General features: G+C 32.6%; 1 protein-coding gene across 1 annotated transcript; it reads right to left on the reverse strand.

The window, feature by feature from the left end:
• Positions 1–432: 432 nt before the first annotated feature.
• On the reverse strand, positions 433–20621 carry LOC132731551 (DNA repair protein XRCC1-like). The gene is made up of 17 exons (XM_060717742.1): positions 20466–20621; positions 18227–18319; positions 17298–17405; positions 15856–16014; positions 15016–15084; positions 14215–14335; positions 12929–13086; positions 8196–8361; positions 7288–7456; positions 6549–6662; positions 6060–6133; positions 5511–5543; positions 4855–4948; positions 4257–4381; positions 3641–3791; positions 2887–2962; positions 433–1792 (listed from the first exon to the last, which is right to left on the reverse strand). Exons 1-17 carry the CDS (start codon positions 20514–20516, stop codon positions 1676–1678), a joined length of 1878 nt encoding a protein of 625 aa, XP_060573725.1. The 5' UTR covers positions 20517–20621; the 3' UTR covers positions 433–1675.
• Positions 20622–22131: the final 1510 nt, after the last annotated feature.

Here is a 22131-nt window from a genome sequence, read left to right on the forward strand (position 1 = left end):
AGTAACCATTGACACAAATTCTGATTTTAAATTCTGTAATCAGGTAATCGAAGTTCACTGAATTAAAAATTTCATTTGTTCAGAACAACTTTCTTCAATAATACTTAAACACAGTCTTAATGTATCTTTAACAACATAATGTAAAAAATATAATAGAAATAAAAATGTGTTATAAATAATTAAAACCACTTTCAAACATTCCATTCAATATATAACACAGTCATTCCCCATTGATTTGTCTTGTTAATATATTTATACTCATATTGTAAATAGCTATTTGTTTTTATTTATTTATTTATTTGCATGTAATGATTTAGCATCTTAAAGCCTAGATCTTGCCACTGAGGCATTTAGTAGTGTCTTACCAAGTTAAATCTATATTCTAACCTACTAGTATCTAAAGATGAGATGTACATTATCTCTTTGTTTTATAAGTCTTAATTCTTATATGAAATAGATATTCAAACCCTTAACCGGCTGAAACAGAAAGTGATTGCCCTTTGCCACCAGTCTAGAGCCAGGGCAGCCTGCACATCTGTGCAACCTTGCCAGGTCCTATACTGTTAGCAGCTAGATGGACTATTCCAATTTCTAATTAGGGCAAATCCATTATGAAATTCTGCAGATTAAGGGTAAAGCTGCTAACATGTTATTAAAGTGTTATTTTTTTTATTGTTATCTTAATGGCTTTACTTTCTACCTCAGCTTAAGTTTGTACATGTATACTTATTTAATAAATGAGATTAGTGTGGTAGTTAACCAAAGAGAATATAAGATATTTGTCAGAATTTAACTGCTTTTGTTGTCTGTAATATGTTAATATAGTCTTGAAGACAAATGTTCAATAAAATTGACGGAACTTATATTGCTTGTTGTTCCTTTTTATTTAAAACTCTTCATTAAAATTCAAGAAAAAGGTAAAATTTTGTATCATTAAAACTGCAATTAGAACGAGTTTTTTTAAAGAGGGTGAGCCCTTGATGACACTACAATGTTCACATACAAGTTAGTAACTTACCTACTGTATGCTTTAACTAAACAGTTTTTTTTTATTAGAGCAAAATATTTCAATAAAAGGGACCAAATAGTATAACAGAGGGTAAGGAACACTTAAAGATGCTTCACTGAAAATTTGCAGTAAAATTTATGAGAGAAAATCAAAAAGATAATAAAGGTGAAAAGCTGCCAGGTTTTCTAAGCTTTTCTAGAGTTATGTATTTGGATAAATGTGATGTCGAAGTCCAATGGTTAAATAACATTTCACATTAAGCTGCCATCAAAATTCATTAAGTATTATATAACACACTAAAAAATTTTCTATACAATAATATCTCACATATATCATTAAAAAAACAACAGGACTTTTGTAAACTTCATGTCCAAAATTCTAACCTACAACAGTTATAATTTAAATTTTTTATGCAACAAGATGTGTTCCTTTCTATTACATAATACTAGTATTACTAAAATGTTTTATTGCAAATTTATACTAACTCCCCACCCTATCCAGCATAGCTGTAAAACACATGGTTAACTTTCATTTCATATGTCACATTAATACAATTTAGTTTTCAAAATTCATTGGTAAAAGCAAGCTTTTAATCATCACCACAGGGAGGTTCTAAATTTTCTAATCTCTATTTCTATGTGTGACAATTATCTGTACAATTTTGTTTCAGTCTTCAGGGGGGACAACTATGTATGGCTGATGTGGTACACATTTCAATTTCTCATGGCACATTTGCACCCATTTAGGTTTCACAAACACAAGGTTTGGGTTCTCTGATAATGCCTGGAAAAAAAGAGAGCAAAAACTGAATAAGAATATTCATAAATTTAAATCAATAATTCAATTGTAAAATGTTTGTTTTTAAAGTGTTAACAGTCCTGATAACTTGCCTATGTCACCAGAGCCTGCAGTATTACCAGACATTTACATGGGTACAAGTTTTCGGGCATTTCCCTGAAGTTCAGGGTTTTTTCCTTCTCTTGAGAGCTTTTCCTTTATAAAACCAACTGAAATAATACTAAATTCAGGGCTTTCAGGTTTTCTGATATTTTTAACTTACACCCATGCATTTATTACTCTATTCAATAAACTTTACAGCAAACAGTTTTGATTTTTAAGCAGGACAAATCCATCATACAGAATCAGTTATTGCTTAAACAAGGTGTTGTTACTGTTAGCACTCAAAGGTTAGTATGTATAGTTACTGACTTCACTATGATTTACATTAACTTTTATTTGCACTTTCATGGTCATCATGCTCAAATCTTCCCCCACATGAGAAGAAATGACTGAATAATACATTTACAATATGTCAATGAAAACTGTCTGACATTTTAGTACCACTGCACTTGAATGATAAAGGAATATTTTATGTAAAAAAAAAAAAATCGCTGATAATTCATTATAACCAAAAATGACTTCTACCCACATGTCAAATACTCCTGAAAGGCTTTAAATAAAGATAATAAAAGTTTTGGCAATAACTATTGCATTAAAGACTAAGTCTTTAACCCATCACCTCGATTGTGTAGGAATGTGAAAAAAAGTTGCCTACTACTGGCATAGAGAAATTTGGTATAGTGCTTTATGCCATATAATTGTGATGAAAACTAAGGATTATTTGAACTACTATAAAGCTGGCTTCCTGGAACTAACCAGAAATGGACCTGTCATATGAGGAAAAAATTGTTGTCAATGTTAAATAGAGCTTGATCCTATGATCCTTTGGTTAAAAGGCAGACCACTAGGCTAACAGATCATCTTCATTTCATTTATAATAGATTATTACTGATATACTGGTTGGCGACCAGTATACACAATTGTTCAACTACACTTCCTCAATTCAATAAAAACAGCAACCAAAAATAGTAACTTACATCATCAAAATTTTTATCCCATTTAGCGGAGGTGACAACATACTTCACCTTGTCATTCATATATTCCTCCAACTCACTGAAATGTTAATCAAAGGTTAATGTAAAATACTTAATCTTAACAATAAAAGTGGTAGTAATTTCAAAAACAAAAAAAAGGTTGTTATTTTTATTTATTGTCAAAAACTCTACATTTTTAAAAAAATCCCTTACCTCAAAACTTGAATTTTAGGAACATTTACAGCCTTAGGTGGTCAATCTTGGGACATAATCCCAACACAAACCCTAGACATTTCTAAATTTTGCTATGTTTTGCTTAAAAATAGGAGAAACTACTTGATTTAAATTTGGCAAAGATAGCATCTTAATTCATAATATATATTATTTTCAGCATGTACACTTTACTAAGAAAAATATTTCATTTTAACTTATGCTCAACATCCTACCCAAAACTATAGCCAAATAGTTGCTAGAAAATAGGTCAAATGAAACAAGTGTATCTTTTGTTTGTTTGTTTGGTTTTACAATAACACAATTTAGGTCAAATGGCACCGTTAAGAGGAAAGATGATTTGGCTAACCTTGGGTGTTACAAACTTAAAGCAACACCAGGGGTCAACACCACTGCACCTGCTGGAGCTAAGGTAGGCATAGACTCTAATAATTCAAACCCATTTAGTCACCTCTTACAATCATGCAGGGATTAAACGGTGGCCACAAAAGAGAAACGTGTGTATGTACAGAATAAAGTATATTACCCAGCGTAAGCTGTGATAAACCTGGTCATCAGACGTCTCGTTGAAGCTTCCATCTCACCATATAAAAAGAAATGTTTGTCTGCAAAAAAGTCAGGAAGTTCCGGCAAACCAGAATCACCATCGGAATCTGCATCATTGTTTTCACTCGGTCCTGAAATAATAATAAAAAAATATGCCGGATGTGGAAATGAACCAGGAAAACAATGAGACATGCTTTGTAGATATATCTATCTTACTTGTCCATTGATCAGATTTAGATCAGGAGAAGACAAGTTTGTTTCCGTTTGGTTTTAAAATCATACAAACACTTCTTAAGATCCTAAAGCAATTTCCCAACTTTACTGGTGGAGGAAGACCTATGGTGTCCCTTTGTGCATTGTTTCAGGTTCACCGCAGTTGGACACACAGTGCAGAAGTGCAATTGATTTGGAGAAGGCAATTTTAATCACTTGACCACAGACGCCCCTGTGACACTTGTATCAAATACTATATTCCCTTTTGGGCACAAAATATCGCACCTCTGTGTAAACACTTGTAATGTATATACAAGATTGCAAATAAGATGATATTTTCTATTTTTGGAATAGAACATTAAACTTTGATGATATTGTCTTACCTGGTTTATCATCTTCATCTGTATCTACATCATATGGATCTGCTGGTAATGCCTTCTTCGGACTTTCTTTCTTTGGACTCTTCCCTGGACTTGCCTTCTTTTTCTTACCTTTTCCCTCTTTTATCCTTAAAATTGTGATTAGACTGGTTAATTATATCTTAATCAGTAAGTATAGAATCTAAGAGAAATTGCAAATTATCAGAACTGACAACAATCTTGTACAGGTTCCTGACACGGAAACATCAGTATTATGTATATATATATATATATATATATTATATATATATATATATATATATATATATATATATATATATATATATGTGTATGAAGCATAATTTTATGAGAACTAGAAGATAAAAAATTTCTAAATCTTCTCGATTCTTTTATTTTATGAGAATATAATGCATTGATCTTTAAAAAGACTTTAATAGAATTTACATAATGTATGTAGCACAGATTTATGCTTCAAACTATATGGAAAATGTCATATTTAAGTGTGGAAAACAACAATAAAACAACAATGTCTAATAAGTTATCAATACAAAGCTACCTGCAGGTGTCCTTTATTGACAGGTTAGACTGTATAATGATTTACCTTCTTATTTCATCTTCAGTGTCTCCCCCTGAGTCAGTATTTCCCCCATACATATCATCATCACTATCGGCAACATCCACAACTGGTGTCTTTTCTATAATTTACAACCACTTTAGGTTTATAACAGGCTTTAGGTTAATCTCATTCTTTTGACATTTACAGAGAACAAAATATTCAACAGCAGTAGTTTTTTGTAAAGCATAAACACAAACTTTTACTGTAATACTTGAGGCGAGTGTCTAAAACTGAGAGCATAACCAGCTCTTACCACAGTATTTCTGGTAATTGCTTGAAACTTGAATAGAATCAAATAATGTCATGCTATGTTGTGGCAAAAAAAATCATCAGACTTTTCATTTTTATCTGAGGCAACCAATCGGATAATACTGATCATCAATCTGTTAATGATGATGTTAACGCTGATCATTCTCCAAAGGAACAGAACCATAGTGGAAAACAAGTGTTTGAGATAGTAAGAAGTCTACAACCTTAAAGAATACTCCTTCTCTTACTTGCTCACACATGATCATATAACTATAGAAATAATTTATTCTCTCTCTCTACCTTGTCAACTGCAAACAATTTATAATGCACTGTGCCACATTTAACATAAAAGATGCACAACAAAACAAGTAAATCAAGAGGAAATCTTTTACCTTCTTTCTTAGGTGTTTTCTGCTTCGGTGTTTCTGAAGTGAAAAAAAATTGCCTTTATGAATTCAATTCTAAACAAGTTTTACTTCTTATATTTTCTATTATGTGCATGTCTTTTAGATTCATTTATGAAATTATATAAAAAATTGGATGGATTAACGCATTACCAGCTTAAACCAACCAATTCAAAGCCTGGCCACACTGCAATTCTGTGTCTGACCAGGCTCAATACTGTGTTGGTAGCTCAATTTTTTTACATTATGATATTTAATTCCCTAAACTTCACATGGACTGATACAAACTGAAACACAGCAAATCTATCACATAAATTCGGCAGGGAATCACCTTAGTAATTTCTTTATGAATTATATAAATGCTGGAAATGTGTTCCATACACAGAGTTCTGCAAAGAATATTTTATAGCAACCAAAAAAAGGCTTTATAATTGTTCAGTGTTCATTAAATTTTCATTTACACAATTGTTTAAAAGACAACAACACAAATCTATGAATAAGCACTTTATTATAGATAAAATAGTGTTGTCTGTTTACCTGTTTTAGATTTAACAGGTAAAACCTCCTCATCAGAATCTTCATCTGGTGACTCTGCATCACCTACTCTATAACTGTAAAAACAAAACAATATATTCAGTGTATTTTACTGAATAACAAGTTTAGACATAATAGCATTTTTTTAAATGAAAATTTACACTCTGCTCCAAATTTTCTTCTTAAATGAACCTAACCCGCAAAGCTTAAGTCTGTCACAAATAACATTGCATACCACATATATATAGTTCTAGTTAGTATACATTTAGTTTTCTTAAAAACCAATCTTAAAGTGATTTCTTTCTTATTAAAAGGAATACAACCATTGGTCACAAGCACTGTATATAATGTTATATATTACATAAAGTATGATATCACTTTACAATTCAAATGGCATCACACAAACAAACAGCAAGAATGACTTATGAAATTGCTAAACATATTGCCATGCATGTGTAACAACAGTTTTGTTGATATTTAAGATTTTCTTACTTTCTCCATGGCAACAATTTCTTCTGTTTATAGCAGTCATTTATCCATTTTTTATCCACAATTTTCCCACGACCTTTAACCTGATTATACTTTGGAGTATTTCCAAATGCACATCTGAAATAAATATAACGTTTCTTACTTATTATTACTGTAAAGAACTATTCAATATTTTAGGGAAAATCAAATGTAAGCGGCCTGAGATCTCAGTCGGATGTGACGTGGAACAGTACTTAAGAGTGTCCCAGGTCGGCTTCTCAGACAGGCTGAAAAATTTTTTACACCCTGTGACATGCTCACCTAGTAAGAGAACAGTATTATGATTACTTTTTCACATTCAAATTCAACATATGAAGAAATTTATTGAACTTAACCTATGAAAGGAATCCTTTTAACAAGTCTAACATAACATTTTTATCTTTATTCAATTGCCTCTTTCAACATACACCTTTGGAATTGAAAACAAAAACAAAAAACATACTTTGTTACATAAAAGAAGCACATGTGACCATACAATCAAGCTCGTATCTGTGAATTAAAATTCTAAAATAAGAACACTAGGATTCAAATGAACTACATGTGCATATTTACACCTGATTCAATACAAAGGTAGGTTTTTCTCTAAGACAATCCAGAAAACTCCATAATATGTCTTGCTGATATCTAGTAAATTAACTATTTATAGTAACAAGAACCATTTCTGACAATCAATGTAGCATGAGAAACAAAACAAAAAACTTACATAAGATGTGTACATCCCTTCCCCCAGTCTGGTCTATAAGTGGCACCCATGGACAAGGCTCGATCCCTCAACTCTGCTCTGTATGGGTTCTGGTACCCGCTCATTACAAATGTCACTCTATCCATTAACTTGCTGAACTCTTTCACTGGGGACTCTTTTGGTGGCTCAGCTGCAAATAATTAACCTTGCTGTTTAAAATGTGGATAAGACTTGACATGAAATATACTAAATACATGTATCAAGCAAGAAGAAAATTTTAAACTAACATTCACAGTTGTACCTATTTATTATCAGTAGTATTTATACCAAATTATCACTGACGTTTATTTATCTTAGAGTATGCTGTATTGTGTTATACTACAAATTAAATCAAATTCAAAATGTTGAAATCTTTTCATTCCATTTACAAACTAGTATATTTAAAATTGTTAGGCTGTTATGAAACTAGAGCTGTCATATGGAAAGTGCACTCTTACTTTTGTTAAACTGGAGCCATTGAAAAATTTTAAATCCCAGACGGGGAAATAATTCAGAAATTCTTGCTAGAGTTATACATGTACCTACAATTTGAACTCTGAAGACTTACATAAAATTGCTAGTGAATTGTTAATGAGATATAAAATTGTAAGAAAAACTTGAGCAAGTCTTGCACTAAATCCAAAAAATTTCTAAATTACAAATAGGAGTGCTTAAAATTTAATAAAAATTCATGCTAGAGTTATGGGTCTTAGGTATTGGCCCTAAAACATGAATCCTAAAGACACATGTGTGAAGTTCATAGTATATCTAATTATAAGAAATGAAATTGTATATCTAACAATAAGAAATGAAATTGCACAAAGTAAACCAATGACACGAAAAGTCAAATAGCTCCCTATATTCTACTAAAAATCTAGCACACAAATTACATTTGGTTTTCTTCAAAGGTGGCTGTTTGTGGGACTTTCCAGAGTCTTTAGATGCGACAGAACTAAGACTGGTAGATTGTTTACGTAGAGCAGGTATGTCATCAGTCTCCTCATCCGTGTCATCATTATCACTAACATTGTGCTTTCTCTTCTCTCTGTTCTGTGACTAGAAAACAAGAGCATAATATCTGAATAGTAGCCTTTAATAAATATAATATCATTATTATAGCCAAATTGGAAGGCTTGATTCAAATGCCTTACCTCTGCTCATGTTTTCTTGTTGCAAATATGGCAGAATGAGTTTAAAGTCACACCACAATCACGGGGGAGGAAGTGTTACAAAAAGGATGGAGTTCTTATGATAACTTGTTTGGAGTTCTTATGATAACTGTCACGGAGTTCCTGGAAAACGTTACGGGTTTCTGTGGAAAACTTTTCTATTTACTTAGAGAGATCACATGAAAAATGGTCATTTTTACCTTTAAATGGGGAGTTTGAGGTGCTAAATTACACTTTGATAATTAAGCTTGCCCTACATATTGTGTTATGTTTCAGAAAAACCTTTTATTCCATTTTTCATCGCCTTTTTATAAATAAATTTGGTAGTTTTGAGTAAAATTTCCAAATTACTTGCTCATTCGTACATATTGACCTTTTCATTTGTGATCTTCTTCCTTGCTATACATAATTACATAATTATAATGCAGAGTTGCAAACATAAAGCCCAGGCTAATAAATTTATACCTGATTTTTCAAATGTCACGGAGTTCTTGTGATAACTCAAAATATGTTCCGGAGTTCTTATGATAACTTTTGTTATTGCCAGTGTGTTTCTTGTGCTAAATTACGGCCCGTTTAAGCTAATTTTATTAGTCAGTAAGTGTGTAAATCATTATGAAGCATAGTTTGCGTATCATTTGCACACACATTTGGTTATATAACGGTGGTTTAGAGTGTATTTCAGTTCAAGAGATATTTTTTTCCCTCCGTTTCTTGTGTTTTTTGTGTTTGTTTGGGTTTTTGAGTTTGTTTGATTGTTGTTTTTTTCCATTTCATTGAAATGACTGAAAACATACTTGATGTAGAGCATTTACTTACTGTACAGGATAAAAATACGCTTTTAATTTAATATCTAAGCATGATTTCTTCAGTATACATTATTCCTGGCAGTTCTAGAGAACATAAAGTAATTATGCTATCGGTCTGCCGAAACAAATTACATGTAAATGGTTGCAATTTTGTCATAGAAACATATTAAGTTCTAAGACAATAGAAAGTAAGCCTTTAATGGTGACTCACATATATTATTAAATTCTTACTTTCTATTGTCATATCATTGTCATAGTACTTTTTACGTTTCTATGACAAAATTGATACGTTTTAGAAATTAAGATATCCATTGAATATCTAAAGATGACACCCACCTCATTAAATTTAGATAAAGGTAGTGCATACTTTTGCTGCAAACCATCCATTTACATGTAATTTGTTTCGGCAGACCGATAGCATAATTACTTTATGTTCTCTAGAACTGCCAGGAATAATGTATACATGAAGAAATCATGCTTAAATATTAAATTCAAAGCGTAGTTTTATCCTGTAAGTAAATGCTCTACATCAAGTATGTTTTCAGTCATTCCAATGAAATGGAAAAAAACAACAATCAAACAAACCCAAAAACCCAAACAAACACAAACAAGAGGGCCATGATGGCCCTGAAATCGCTCACCTGTATATAGGCCCCCGGGGCGGGGCTAATTTTAACCCAGGGGCTTTTATTTGAACAAACTTGGTAGATCCCCATTTGAAGATGTTTCATGATAAATATCTAAGCTCTAGCTCTAAGAAAATCTTTAAGTTTTTACTAAACACATATAGTGAAAAACAATGACCCACACCCTCTGTGCGGGCCAATTTTGTCCCCAGGGCTTTTATTTGAACAAACTTGGTAAACACTCACTAGAAAATAATTCATGCTTAATATCTAAACTCTATCTCTTTGGGCTTTTTAACAGAACATTTTTTCAGTTTTTACTATATACATATAGGGAAAATCAATGATCCCGGGGCCGGGCCAATTTTTTAACCCCAGGGCCCTTAATTTAACAAAAATGGTAGACATCCATTAGAAGATGTTTCATGCTAAATATCTTAGCTCTAGCTTTTAAGATTTTTTAAAAGAAGATTTTTTATGTTTTAACTATATACATAAAAGGAAAAACAATGACCCCCTGGGGCGGGGCCAACTTTGACCCCAGGGCTTTTATTTGAACAAACTTGTTAGACACCCACTAGAAGAGGTTTCATGCTTAATAGCTAAGCTCTAGCTCTTTGGGTTTTTTAAAAGAAGATTTTTTAAGTTTTTACTATATGCATATAGGGTAAATCAATGACCCCCTGGGGCGGGGCCAAATTTGACCCCAGGGCTTTTATTTGAACAAACTTGGTAGACACCCATTAGAGGATGTTTCATGCTAAATATCTTAGCTCTAGCTCTTTGGGTTCTTTAAAAGAAGATTTTTTAAGGTTTTACTATATGCATATAGGAAAAATCAATGACCCCCTGGGGCGGGGCCAATTTTGACCCCAGGGCTTTTATTTGTACAAACTTGGTAGACACTGACTAGAAGATGTTTCATGCCAAATATCTAAGCTCTACCTCTTTGGGTTTTTTAAAAGAAAATTTTTTTAAGGTTTTACTATATGCATATAGGGTAAATCAATGACCCCCTGGGGTGGGGCCAATTTTGACCCCAGGGCTTTTATTTGAACAAACTTGGTAGACACCCATTAGAGGATGTTTCATGCTAAATATCTTAGCTCTAGCTCTTTGGGTTTTTTAAAAGAAGATTTTTTAAGGTTTTATTATATGCATATTGGGAAAATCAATGACCCCCTGGGGCGGGGCCAATTTTGACCCCAGGGCTTTTATTTGAACAAACTTGGTAGACACTGACTAGAAGATGTTTCATGCCAAATATTTAGGCTCTACCTTTTTGGGTTTTTTAAAAGAAGATTTTTTAAGGTTTTACTATATGCATATAGGGTAAATCAATGACCCCCTGGGGCGGGGCCAAATTTGACCCCAGGGCTTTTATTTGAACAAACTTGGAAGACACCCATTAGAGGATGTTTCATGCTAAATATCTTAGCTCTAGCTCTTTGGGACTTTTAAAAGAAGATTTTTTAAGGTTTTACTATATGCATAAAGGAAAAATCAATGACCCCCTGGGGCGGGGCCAATTTTGACCCCAGGGCTTTTATTTGAACAAACTTGGTAGACACTGACTAGAAGATGTTTCATGCCAAATATCTAAGCTCTAGCTCTTTGGGTTTTTTAAAAGAAGATTTTTTAAGGTTTTACTATATGCATATAGGGAAAATCAATGACCCCCTGGGGCGGGGCCAATTTTGACCCCAGGACTTTTATTTGAACAAACTTGGTAGACACTGACTAGATGATGTTTCATGCCAAATATCTAAGCTCTAGCTCTTTGGGTTTTTTAAAAGAAGATATTTAAAGTTTTTTCTTTCGGTTGCCATGGCAACCAGAGTTCTGCATGGAATTAAATTCTTTGAACAATTTTTAAAGGTGACCACCAAAGGAACATTCCTGTGAAGTTTGGATGAAATTGGCCTAGTGGTTTATGAGGAGATGTCATTTAAAAGCGATCACAAAAGCTCACCCTGTCACTTTGTGACAGGTGAGCTAAAAACACAAGAAACGGAGGTAAGAAAAATATCTCTTGAACTGAAATACACTCTAAACCACCGTTATATAACCAAATGTGTGTGCAAATGATACGCGTACTATGCTTCATAATGATTTACACACTTATTGACTAATAAAATATGCTTAAACGGGCCGTAATTTAGCACAAGAAACACACTGGCAGTAACAAAAGTTATCATAAGAACTCCGGAACATATTTTGAGTTATCACAAGAACTCCGTGACATTTGAAAAATCGGGTATAAATTAATTAGCCTGGGCTTTATGTTTGCAACTCTGCATTATAATTATGTAATTATGTATAGCAACGAAGAAGATCACAAATGAAAAGGTCAATATGTACGAATGAGCAAGTAATTTGGAAATTTTACTCAAAACTACCAAATTTTTAAAAAAAAAGGTGATGAAAAATGGAATAAAAGGTTTTTCTGAAACATAATACAATATGTAGGGCAAGCTTAATTATCAAAGTTTAATTTAGCCTCTCAAACTCCCCATTTAAAGGTAAAAATGACCATTTTTCACGTGAGTTCTCCAAGTAAATAGAAAAGTTTTCCACAGAAATCCGTAACGTTTTCCAGGAACTCCGTGACAGTTATCATAAGAACTCCAAACAAGTTATCATAAGAACTCCATCCTTCGTGTAACACTTCCTCCCCCGTGACAATGTAAAGGTAATTATACAGAGACTTTCTAGAAAACCTCAGACGCTTCCCCAGCATTATTTCTGGCATAAGCAGGCATATAAGAAGAACCGCCTACCACCAACCTTCTGTGAGCTAGCTTTGTAGCTTCTGAGCCTGAAAGAATTCAAAGCCTCAAGCAGGATTTGATCTCACTGCAGTTGTGGAAAGCGATGCAATTTTGGAAACCTTCATCACTCTGCACCTTTCAATATCATCTACACAACCCTCACAAATTTCAGAACAAAGAAAGAAAGAAACCCACCATTATAGATTATTTTTTTTTTGTTAATCTTTGATATAAGATATGCTACTTACAGGGGTGGGAACTTTCTTTCCCTGATTTTTGGGCTCTTCTTTCGGGGATTCAAAAGTAGCTTTAGTTGCTAGTTTGGCAGGTGTAGATGATGACGATGGAGAGGTTGATGGTTTAGACTGTTCCGCTAACCTTGATGCTGCCCTCACAGCTGCAGCACCTGTAAATATTTATCTTTATGTGTTATGTTCTGATTCTAAACAAGTGAAACACCAGAAAAGTACTGAAATGAAAGTGAAAATCGCAGACTCACTACAATGCATAGATCCCTTAACTTCAGATTAGTGGATACGATAAGAATTTCATCACAACCTATTTGTGCACATGTCAAAGTTTGTGGTTAAATCTATTGTTATTCAAATGAAAGTGCAGAGTAGGAATCTATCAATTGTATCTGTTAATGGGTAGCAATAGAACCTAAAACCTGAATAAAACCTCAGCAATTAGAAATATTCTGTGTCATAATATCGAATGGTTACAATGCAAACGCTACATTACAATATCGATAATATGAATATTGATATTTTTTGGCAATTATCATACATACACATATATCATACACAGTTGGTATGAACCAAATATTTAAAATATTTAGTCTGTTTTTTCAAACTATTATTATTGTTTTCTTCAGTGATTAATAGCAATAATCATTAAACTATCAAACCAGTGAAAAGAAATGTCCTGGCAGTGTGACTATATTGTTTACAGTTCACTACTTAATACTTATCTCACTAAATATCTTATACAGACTTGTCCATCTTTAAATCTGGACAAAACCATTCATCATTTTTATAGTGAAAGTTATAAGATAAGTACTGACTGAAAAAAGAATAGAGGAGACCTTGATCTGGCAGTGTGGATGTGCAATCTGATCTTGATTTGCAATGGGGGCATGGGTAGAATCTTTTACCGCCAGCAGGTTCAGGGTTAAAAATTAACCATTAAATATCAAATCCCTCAAATTAACATTACAAAAGTCTCCAGTAAAACTTTAGTATGTTAAGGATTACATGTAAATAACGTACAGTTAAATAATAATGTTTCAAACTAACAAATATATAATACATCGGAAATTAAGGAACATGCTTAGTAAGCAAAAGTTTATTAGGAAAACAAAATACATTTGTATTTGACTAATACATTACAGCTGGAAAGACTGATAAGTGGGGTAGAAACTGGCTAATGTCCATGTTGATTTATCTTGCCATCCCATCCAACAACATTACAATCCATTGGTCATTAAACTATGGTGCACAATTAAATATAAGCATGGAAATAAAAAGTATACCTGACAATGGAGTAGAAGGGGTACTGGTTTCTGGCTTCCGGTGTGAAAACAGACTTCCTGTTTTAACATCATCCTTATCATCTGTCTTCAGCTTGAAAAATCCAACCTTCTTTTCACCTTCCTATGTCATAATGGGTTGAACAAACATATATATATTTACAACATTAAAATATGTGAACTTTTTAAGAGGCAAAGATATCTGTAATTGTATGATAATATGCGGCTTTTAATACAGTCTAAATTTGACAGTCTGCAACATTTTCATTTTTGAAATTTGACCGGTTTTCTTTTTTTTCTATTTTAAACTATTTTAGGTGTTTTCATCTTTTTTCTATTTCAATGACACTTTTAATAACAGTTTATGGAATACATTCCTGATCAACTCAAGAAGACAGTTCAAATAAGCATTAACTCCATCTATATGTATATATAAAGATCTCAATCTAAATACAGAGAAATAAATGAATAAAATAAAAAGTAATAATAATATCCCTTTTCCTCCATGTTTTTACTGTTTAGTATACAATGTAGTTTATAGTGAAGAGGGTGAATAAAATAGTAAGTTTTCTGAACTTGATCACATCAAGAAGGACAAGGAGAAAACTGGCCATAAGTTTACAAGAACTGGATAGTATGAGATGGAACAATAGGTGAAATGAGAAAATAAGATGGTGCTTTAAACAAAGTATCCTGTAAATTTTCTGTCACAAAAACTGTGTTACTTTAAAGATGTAATAAATTTTGTAGTTTTCAAATGTTGTTGCAAAAGTCAGATACATATTAAACCTGCTAAATACCTACCCCTGAACCTTTATCTCCAGGTAGTGATGGACTGTGAAACTTGATGAATGATAAACCAAATGTACTTGTCTGAAATCATAATGGAACAACATTATCTTTTTTTTTGAAAAATATTTTCGTTGTTTTGCTGCCGAGGCTTTGAGCTTAACATCAATATTGCAATACATATATTTCTGTCAAATACACTGTAAGTGCTTTACTTATAAAACTTCCCTTTTCATGTAACATCAGTGCATGGACTTTACAATCTCATTAAAATCATATCCTTACTGTTGTTCCACACTACCCTTTGCAGCAAAGAGTATCAGAGCGAAAAGGATGATCTGATTTTAATTTGAATTGAGTTTGATAACTTACAATTCCACCAGGAACTGTTATCTTCTCATAGTTCTCAATGTAAATCATTTGAATAACTGGTGAAGGAAGATTGTTATTATATACAGTGCCATCAGCAAAATTGTAAGCAAACATGTCCCATACCACAGACAAGAACTTCTGACATAAATGTCTAATGACCTAATGCTGGCAATGTATATAGCCTTTGCCACCAAAATAGAGCCAGCCTGCACATCTGTGCCAAGCTCTATACTGATATCCCCAAGTTTGGTAATGGACAGTTCCTAAAATGGAAGCTGGACAAGTCCATTTAAGACATTCAGCAGTTAAAGATTTAATTTTATGCTTACAGTACAGTTGATTAAACATACATGGATTTTTTAATTGTTTAAATGTTGTGCAATGGAAATAAATAAACTGACTTGTATGTTACACTTAATTCTGATATGAATTTTTTTTATTTAACTGGAACATAATAAAAGGAGAAGAAACAAAAAAGTATACCTTGTTAAATGGTTGTGTACAAACAATTTTCACCCTGTCCCATTTTTGGCTGGAGACAGCAGCTGATAATTTACGTGCATCAAACATGCGTACACTGTTTCTATTTGTACCATTCCTTGCTTCTAGAGGCGTCATAAATGATGATGCAACCAACAATACCTGAGTAAAAATAACAATTTCTTAAAGTTTATCTTGTTTTCAACAAGACATAAATCTAATTTAGGCTTTTCCTGCTAAGAACACAATCTTCAATTTATTACCTCTTTAAAATTAATTTCAAAGGCACTTTAAACATCTAAAAAAAAACCAAATCTAATATACAGTCCGACCTCAGTTATTTGACAACCCTTTATTCGAATACCTAGCATTATTTGAAGTAGATCGGCGGTCCCGTTTTTATCTCTATATAAATCAATATCAATATAAGCGTATTATTCGAAATGCATTATCCGAATAGTATACATCCTATTTTTCGACGTAAATTTCAATCCCTATTATACAATTATGAAAGAATTTCACACCTATTATTCGAAGCCATACTAATTATCATTCGAAGCCAGACTAATTGGCGCAGATCCACTTGCTGACCAGTCGACTTGTGAAAAGATATCAACAGTCATGCGTGTATTTAGACAATCATAAAATTCATGTTTGCTCTTTCTAAAGAAGAAAATTTTATTCATTTCTGAGACCTATTATTAAAATGTGCCATTAAATTTACAGAAAATGTGTATCTTATTAGTGAAGATGGGCTATATCTCTCACTTTAAAAAATGAATTATTTTATAGTTTTATTTGTGCTTTACTCTTTCGAGAATTTAATTTTTTTCAAAATCTCACTTTTTAATGAGATATAGTCACTGTCATTTGTATGTTGATTTCCAATCATTAAAATCTCTACACAAAAGGTAGTTTAAAGCATCACTTGCTTTCTATGGCCAATGGCCATGTAAATAAGACATCCTGAGAGTTATTTTGAACCCATACAATAGTCAATGCTACCTAGTTGTCACCAAACCATTGCTGGTTACCCGGGGTATGTAATTGTACATAATACATAATCTAATATAAACCGTGGGTATTCGATGATGTCACCAAACTAAAGATATGAAAATTGCAATAATGCTGCTGTGTATCATAAATGACCATAGTTGATTAGACAAGATTGACTGTAACATAACAAAGACTATTATATAATTAAAAGAATTTAAAAACATTTTTATTAGTTTAAACATATTTATTTTAGCTTGATTGTGAAACAAACTCTTGCAGCCTCTATTACGGTAAGCACTTTCTAGTCCGCTTTCTGGAACTAACCAGTACTGCTGTCATATGAGGAATCATGATCGTAACCCGAGTAGGGCTCAAAACAACGATCCCTAGGTTGAGAGGCAGACACCTTAACCACTAGGCCACCGTTCCCCTTAATATTTTTATCATACCTGATAGTCATGATCATTGGCAGCAGACGACCTGCCAACCAGAATCTCTACAAATGCTGACCCTTCATTTCCTATATCTATACTCTGTATTTGTGACGCTTTCTCAAACTGTGAAGATATACAAATATATATAAATTATTGTATTATATACATATTATCAATGTATAATCAATTTGATTAGGCAAATATTTTTTAAAATTTTACCAGGTGAGGTAAGTACTTTTCTCATATAAAATTGATGTTTTTCTTTCACCAATATTATTAAAATGCTGAAATTTTCCCTTCAAATATCAAAAACCTTTGTGCCTTTTTCATGTTTAAAAACAAGAGCGATCACTGACCATGTGTCGCCTGACGATAGCTAAATAAGCGTTGAATCAAGAGGTAATTGACCAGTTTGTTTACCAGGGCTTCCATTAAGTTTCAAAATTTGGAAGTCAGAGGCTGCCAAGTCTCCAAGATTGGAAGTCACAGCATATAGGCTAAGAAGGAACATTTTTAAATTTTGGAAGTCACAAGGAAAAACAGGGAGTAAATGACTTCCAAACTTCCATTAATGGAAGCCCTGGTTCACTGTATGTCGCTGCTATTTCATTGCATTTGCAGCTACTGTGTAGCAAGAAACACAACACACTAACTCACCTAAAAATCATTTCAGCTGAAAACCCATAAAACATAAGCTAGTACTTGAGCCTGAGATATCGATCAATGCTCTAAAGTTTCACTCAAATTGCATCAGTAGTAAAAGAGAAGTAGTCCGGACAAATTTTGAAAATAAAAATCATTGGATGGCAATAACTCTTACAGAAATCACTTAACTGGAAAATGCCTACAATATGCACGACTAGACTGATCTCTATATGTTGAAGCTACTCTATACAGGTGATGACACAATGATACATTAAAAAGTCTTCTTTAATATACAATACCTGAATAACTACAGATACACTCTTTTCACCCGGTGCTGCACATTTCCATTTATATGTCCCTTCAGGCTTCAGTAGATTGTCTGCTGGATGGTTCTAGTAAGTAAAGAAAAGTATGATAGTCATAATGCTTGAAATGAATTCTTAAAAACTTTGGTCTGAATGTACATGACAAGGTAAACCCTGTTTTCAAAAGTTTATAGAAAAATAATATCAATATGTCTAATAATATTTTAATTTATGGGATGGGATGAGTGCAGATGCAGAGTGCATAAAAAGCAATGAAAAACTGTTCATAATTCTAATATACATGTATGAAAAGTGTAGTTACTATATACATTGCATAAAAGACATACAGTTCATTTTTTCTCAGAATGAGAAAAAGTTTATTTTTTAGCTAACGTTGGGTTGTTGTTTTTTTCTCCACTTTTTTTTTGACATTAGGAAAGAAAGAGACTAATTTGGACTAAAAGTGTCCTAACTAAAATAGCGCATTTGATATTCACTCAATATGTATTTTTTCATGAATTGGTTATTTGGTATGCACTGTGCCACAAATTTTCCAATGAAAATCAGTCTGAAAATTTTTGTTTGTAAAGACTAAAGTACAATTTCCTTGAGTCATTAGTATGCAAGTAAAACATCTCAAAACTAAGAATGGAAGACTTTATAATGAAAAGCAAACAGCTAAATGTATGTTTACTCATGGTGGTTCTACCGTGGATATGTAAGTTTCAATTGCACATAACATGTTGACCAAGCAAAATTTAGGTAATTCTTCATGACTCAAGTTTGATATTTCATTTATCATAAATGAAGACACTGATGGCTCAATATTTTTAACGGTTTTTGAAAGATACATCTATTGTGCTATGTTTGCAAAAATAGCAGAGCCCTTTTTCCGTTTATAGCAGGGGCTGTTACTGGGCTGCTTCCCCCAAAGAAAAATTCTTTAAAATCATGCAGTTTTCCCCAAAAATTGAATTTACATCAAGTTTTTTCTTCCCTTTTTGCAAATAAACCATGTAATTTTCCCCCAAATTTAAGGGCAGGGCTGCTTCCCAAACATGTGGGGGAAAAAAACCTGTATAGGTATAAAAATATGTCTTATTTAAAAAAATGCGAGAGCTATATGTTGACCATGCCAAGAAATACGCTACGGTGAGTTATATAACTTGTATATATTTTATATATATGGATAGTTATTTTGTTCATGATGATCAAGTGGATATTATTTTATGATTATTTGACCATTATTCACGAATTCAAAAAACCTAGCTAAACGCTGTTTTCCGGTACATTCTGTACATAGCTCTGGTAAATTCACCTAATGGAGTGTAACAGCGAACTCGATGTTTTTGGCCCTTTCTTTAAATTAAATTGAAATAAAAATTATTTCTTTATAAGAAAATAATTAAATATCATTGTATGAATAATTCCATACAAAAAATAAAGTAAATACACAAGTTTACGCAGAAAATAACCTTATTTATTTTGGAAGATTCCACTACGTCTGTATAAATTTTATTGATTTTCATTATAAACAATTTATTTTTTTAAAAATTTGCAAAAGATATTAAAGTAATATTGATAATTTTCAAAAACATCAATTTTGTTCACCTTAAACGGTAAAATAATGATAGAAAAATAGAAATATCATGTAACTGTGTTATGTACTTCATTTGGTGTAATTCCCCAGAGCTAAATCCGTAACGTACCGGAAAACGGTGTTTAGCTAGGTTTTCGAAAAGGTCAATTGGCAAGACACTCTGACAAATGTGTCTAACACCTTTGGCATTGTGGGTACCAAATTTTACTGAATCTGGCCATGCACTATTCACATGATGATTGAGCAATTTCCTTGAACAGACCGGTATGTTTATCACTGTCAATTTTATATACTACAAATATAGAATGAGCCTATTATATATACTTTCGCCTGCTAGTCAAATCAGAATTGATTGTTAAGCAGTATAATGTAGATGAACCCAGCTTGAAAAATGCTGAAATTGCGATTTCCGTGTGACACTATGAGCCAATATTATTATATGAATAAGAAAGTAAATAAATCATGCAAAGCTTTCTGTATGTAGATCATTTAAAATAGTTTTCAATGTTAACTTAACACTAAACTTTGACATCTAAGCTGGTAAAAACTAAAATTTTCTTAAAACTTCACAAAGGCAATGTCGCGAAAATTTGTTGCACAAGAAATTATGCTGAATAATCTTTTATCATATACCTTTTCCTCACTACTAAATGAAACAATATGTTGGAGCTTTATTTCAGGCATTTTCAGTGTTTGCTTTCACATCAGCATTATAAACTTCTTTGATGTTTGGGTAAATATTTTTAGTCTGTAACTTTTGTTTACAAACTTGCCGGGATGCAGTCGTCAAATTCCGTGATAGTCGGAAATTACCGAACACTAAGGTTTCAAAACACTAATAAATTAAACTAAAAGATTGAACACCACTAAAGAATTTATCTTTCCGCCGAATGTAATATTTTAAAGGCTTAGGCCGTAAAAAGTCTCCCCAAGATGTTATATTTTCTATCCTTGGAGATCGTTCAGCACGACATAAGTGTTGTGTTTACATGTTATGTGGTATTTTAGTTTCTTTTATTTGGCCTTTTTCAACTTGGGTGGTTCCAGTATTCCTACTTGAATACTGTCTAATCACCCTAATTAAGGATATATTGCCTGCTTTTTAAATTGTCTTTTGACGTCTTATCTGTGATATGCAGGCTTCATAACCTCAAATCCCCTTTCAAAATTCCATTTTATTTAGTTCTGCCCATTGTTTTCTCGTTTAGGGCACAAGCATTTTTTAATAGGGGCCGGACCATACATGTATATGCCGCTTTTCATGGAATGGCACTACCGTGTCACATTGAAGGTTCCATGATAACCGCCGTATGAACACATCTGCGGATGTTTCTAAATTCAAAATTTCACCATTTTTTGTGTTTAAATGTTGAATTCTGCTTAAGCTGGTGCTAGGGGGCGTGGACGGTAACTTGCATTGCCAGTGCCGTCCATGAACAGGCTCAATCAAACCGAGCCTACAACATTTTCAATTTTGCCGTGTTGGGCTTTCTTTAGGGATTCTGTTTTTCTTTATTTTAGGAGTCATAGACTTTTATTGTATTTTCTGATCGCAGATCAAGAAATACAATGCTGACATTCAATCTCTGGCACAGATTTCAAGACAAACCTAACAACATGTAGTTCTCAAAACAGCTTAAAACTAGCAATGTAAAAGAAAGAAATATTTTTATTTTGTTACAAGTATCAAACAAATTACTACGCATTCAAAGTTTAAAAGTAGCGCTGGCTTATAGATTTGTCAATAAATGCACAATCACAAATTACGCGGAATAATATCATTTTAATCAATGGAAAAATGTCGAGTAGTGGAATATATACATGTCAGACTGTTTTGGCGAGAAGAATTCGCAAAATTATTTAAATCGGTGTTAAACAACAGGTTTATCGTGAACGAAATAACTCGAAATTAATAAGGATTACAAACTCGAAATGGAATTTCTAAATTTAGAATTATTTGATGTTATTCAAGCTTTCTTCATATAACTTCTCGTGGTGCATGGGTATCGCACTCGTTAAGGGTGTGAGAGGTCTTGAGTTCAAACCCCAGCAACTATATTTTTAAGTGTATTTTGAAGGAAGTGGCCACGATATGCAAGGATAAAGTGTAGCTGTCATAAAAGATGAACATATATGATTTTTTTGCAAAAATTCCGTATGTATCAAACTCAAACTGTTATACATGTAGTTAAAAATCTAAATGCACTCGCTGCATCTCGGTGCCCTGTAAGATGAATTATAGTATATAAAAATAAACTTATACAGAAAAATACATACAGATATACAATACGATTTATAT

Source organism: Ruditapes philippinarum, unplaced genomic scaffold (assembly GCF_026571515.1).
Source record: "Ruditapes philippinarum isolate M1 unplaced genomic scaffold, ASM2657151v2 ctg2187_1_1_1_1, whole genome shotgun sequence".
NCBI lineage: Eukaryota > Metazoa > Mollusca > Bivalvia > Venerida > Veneridae > Ruditapes > Ruditapes philippinarum.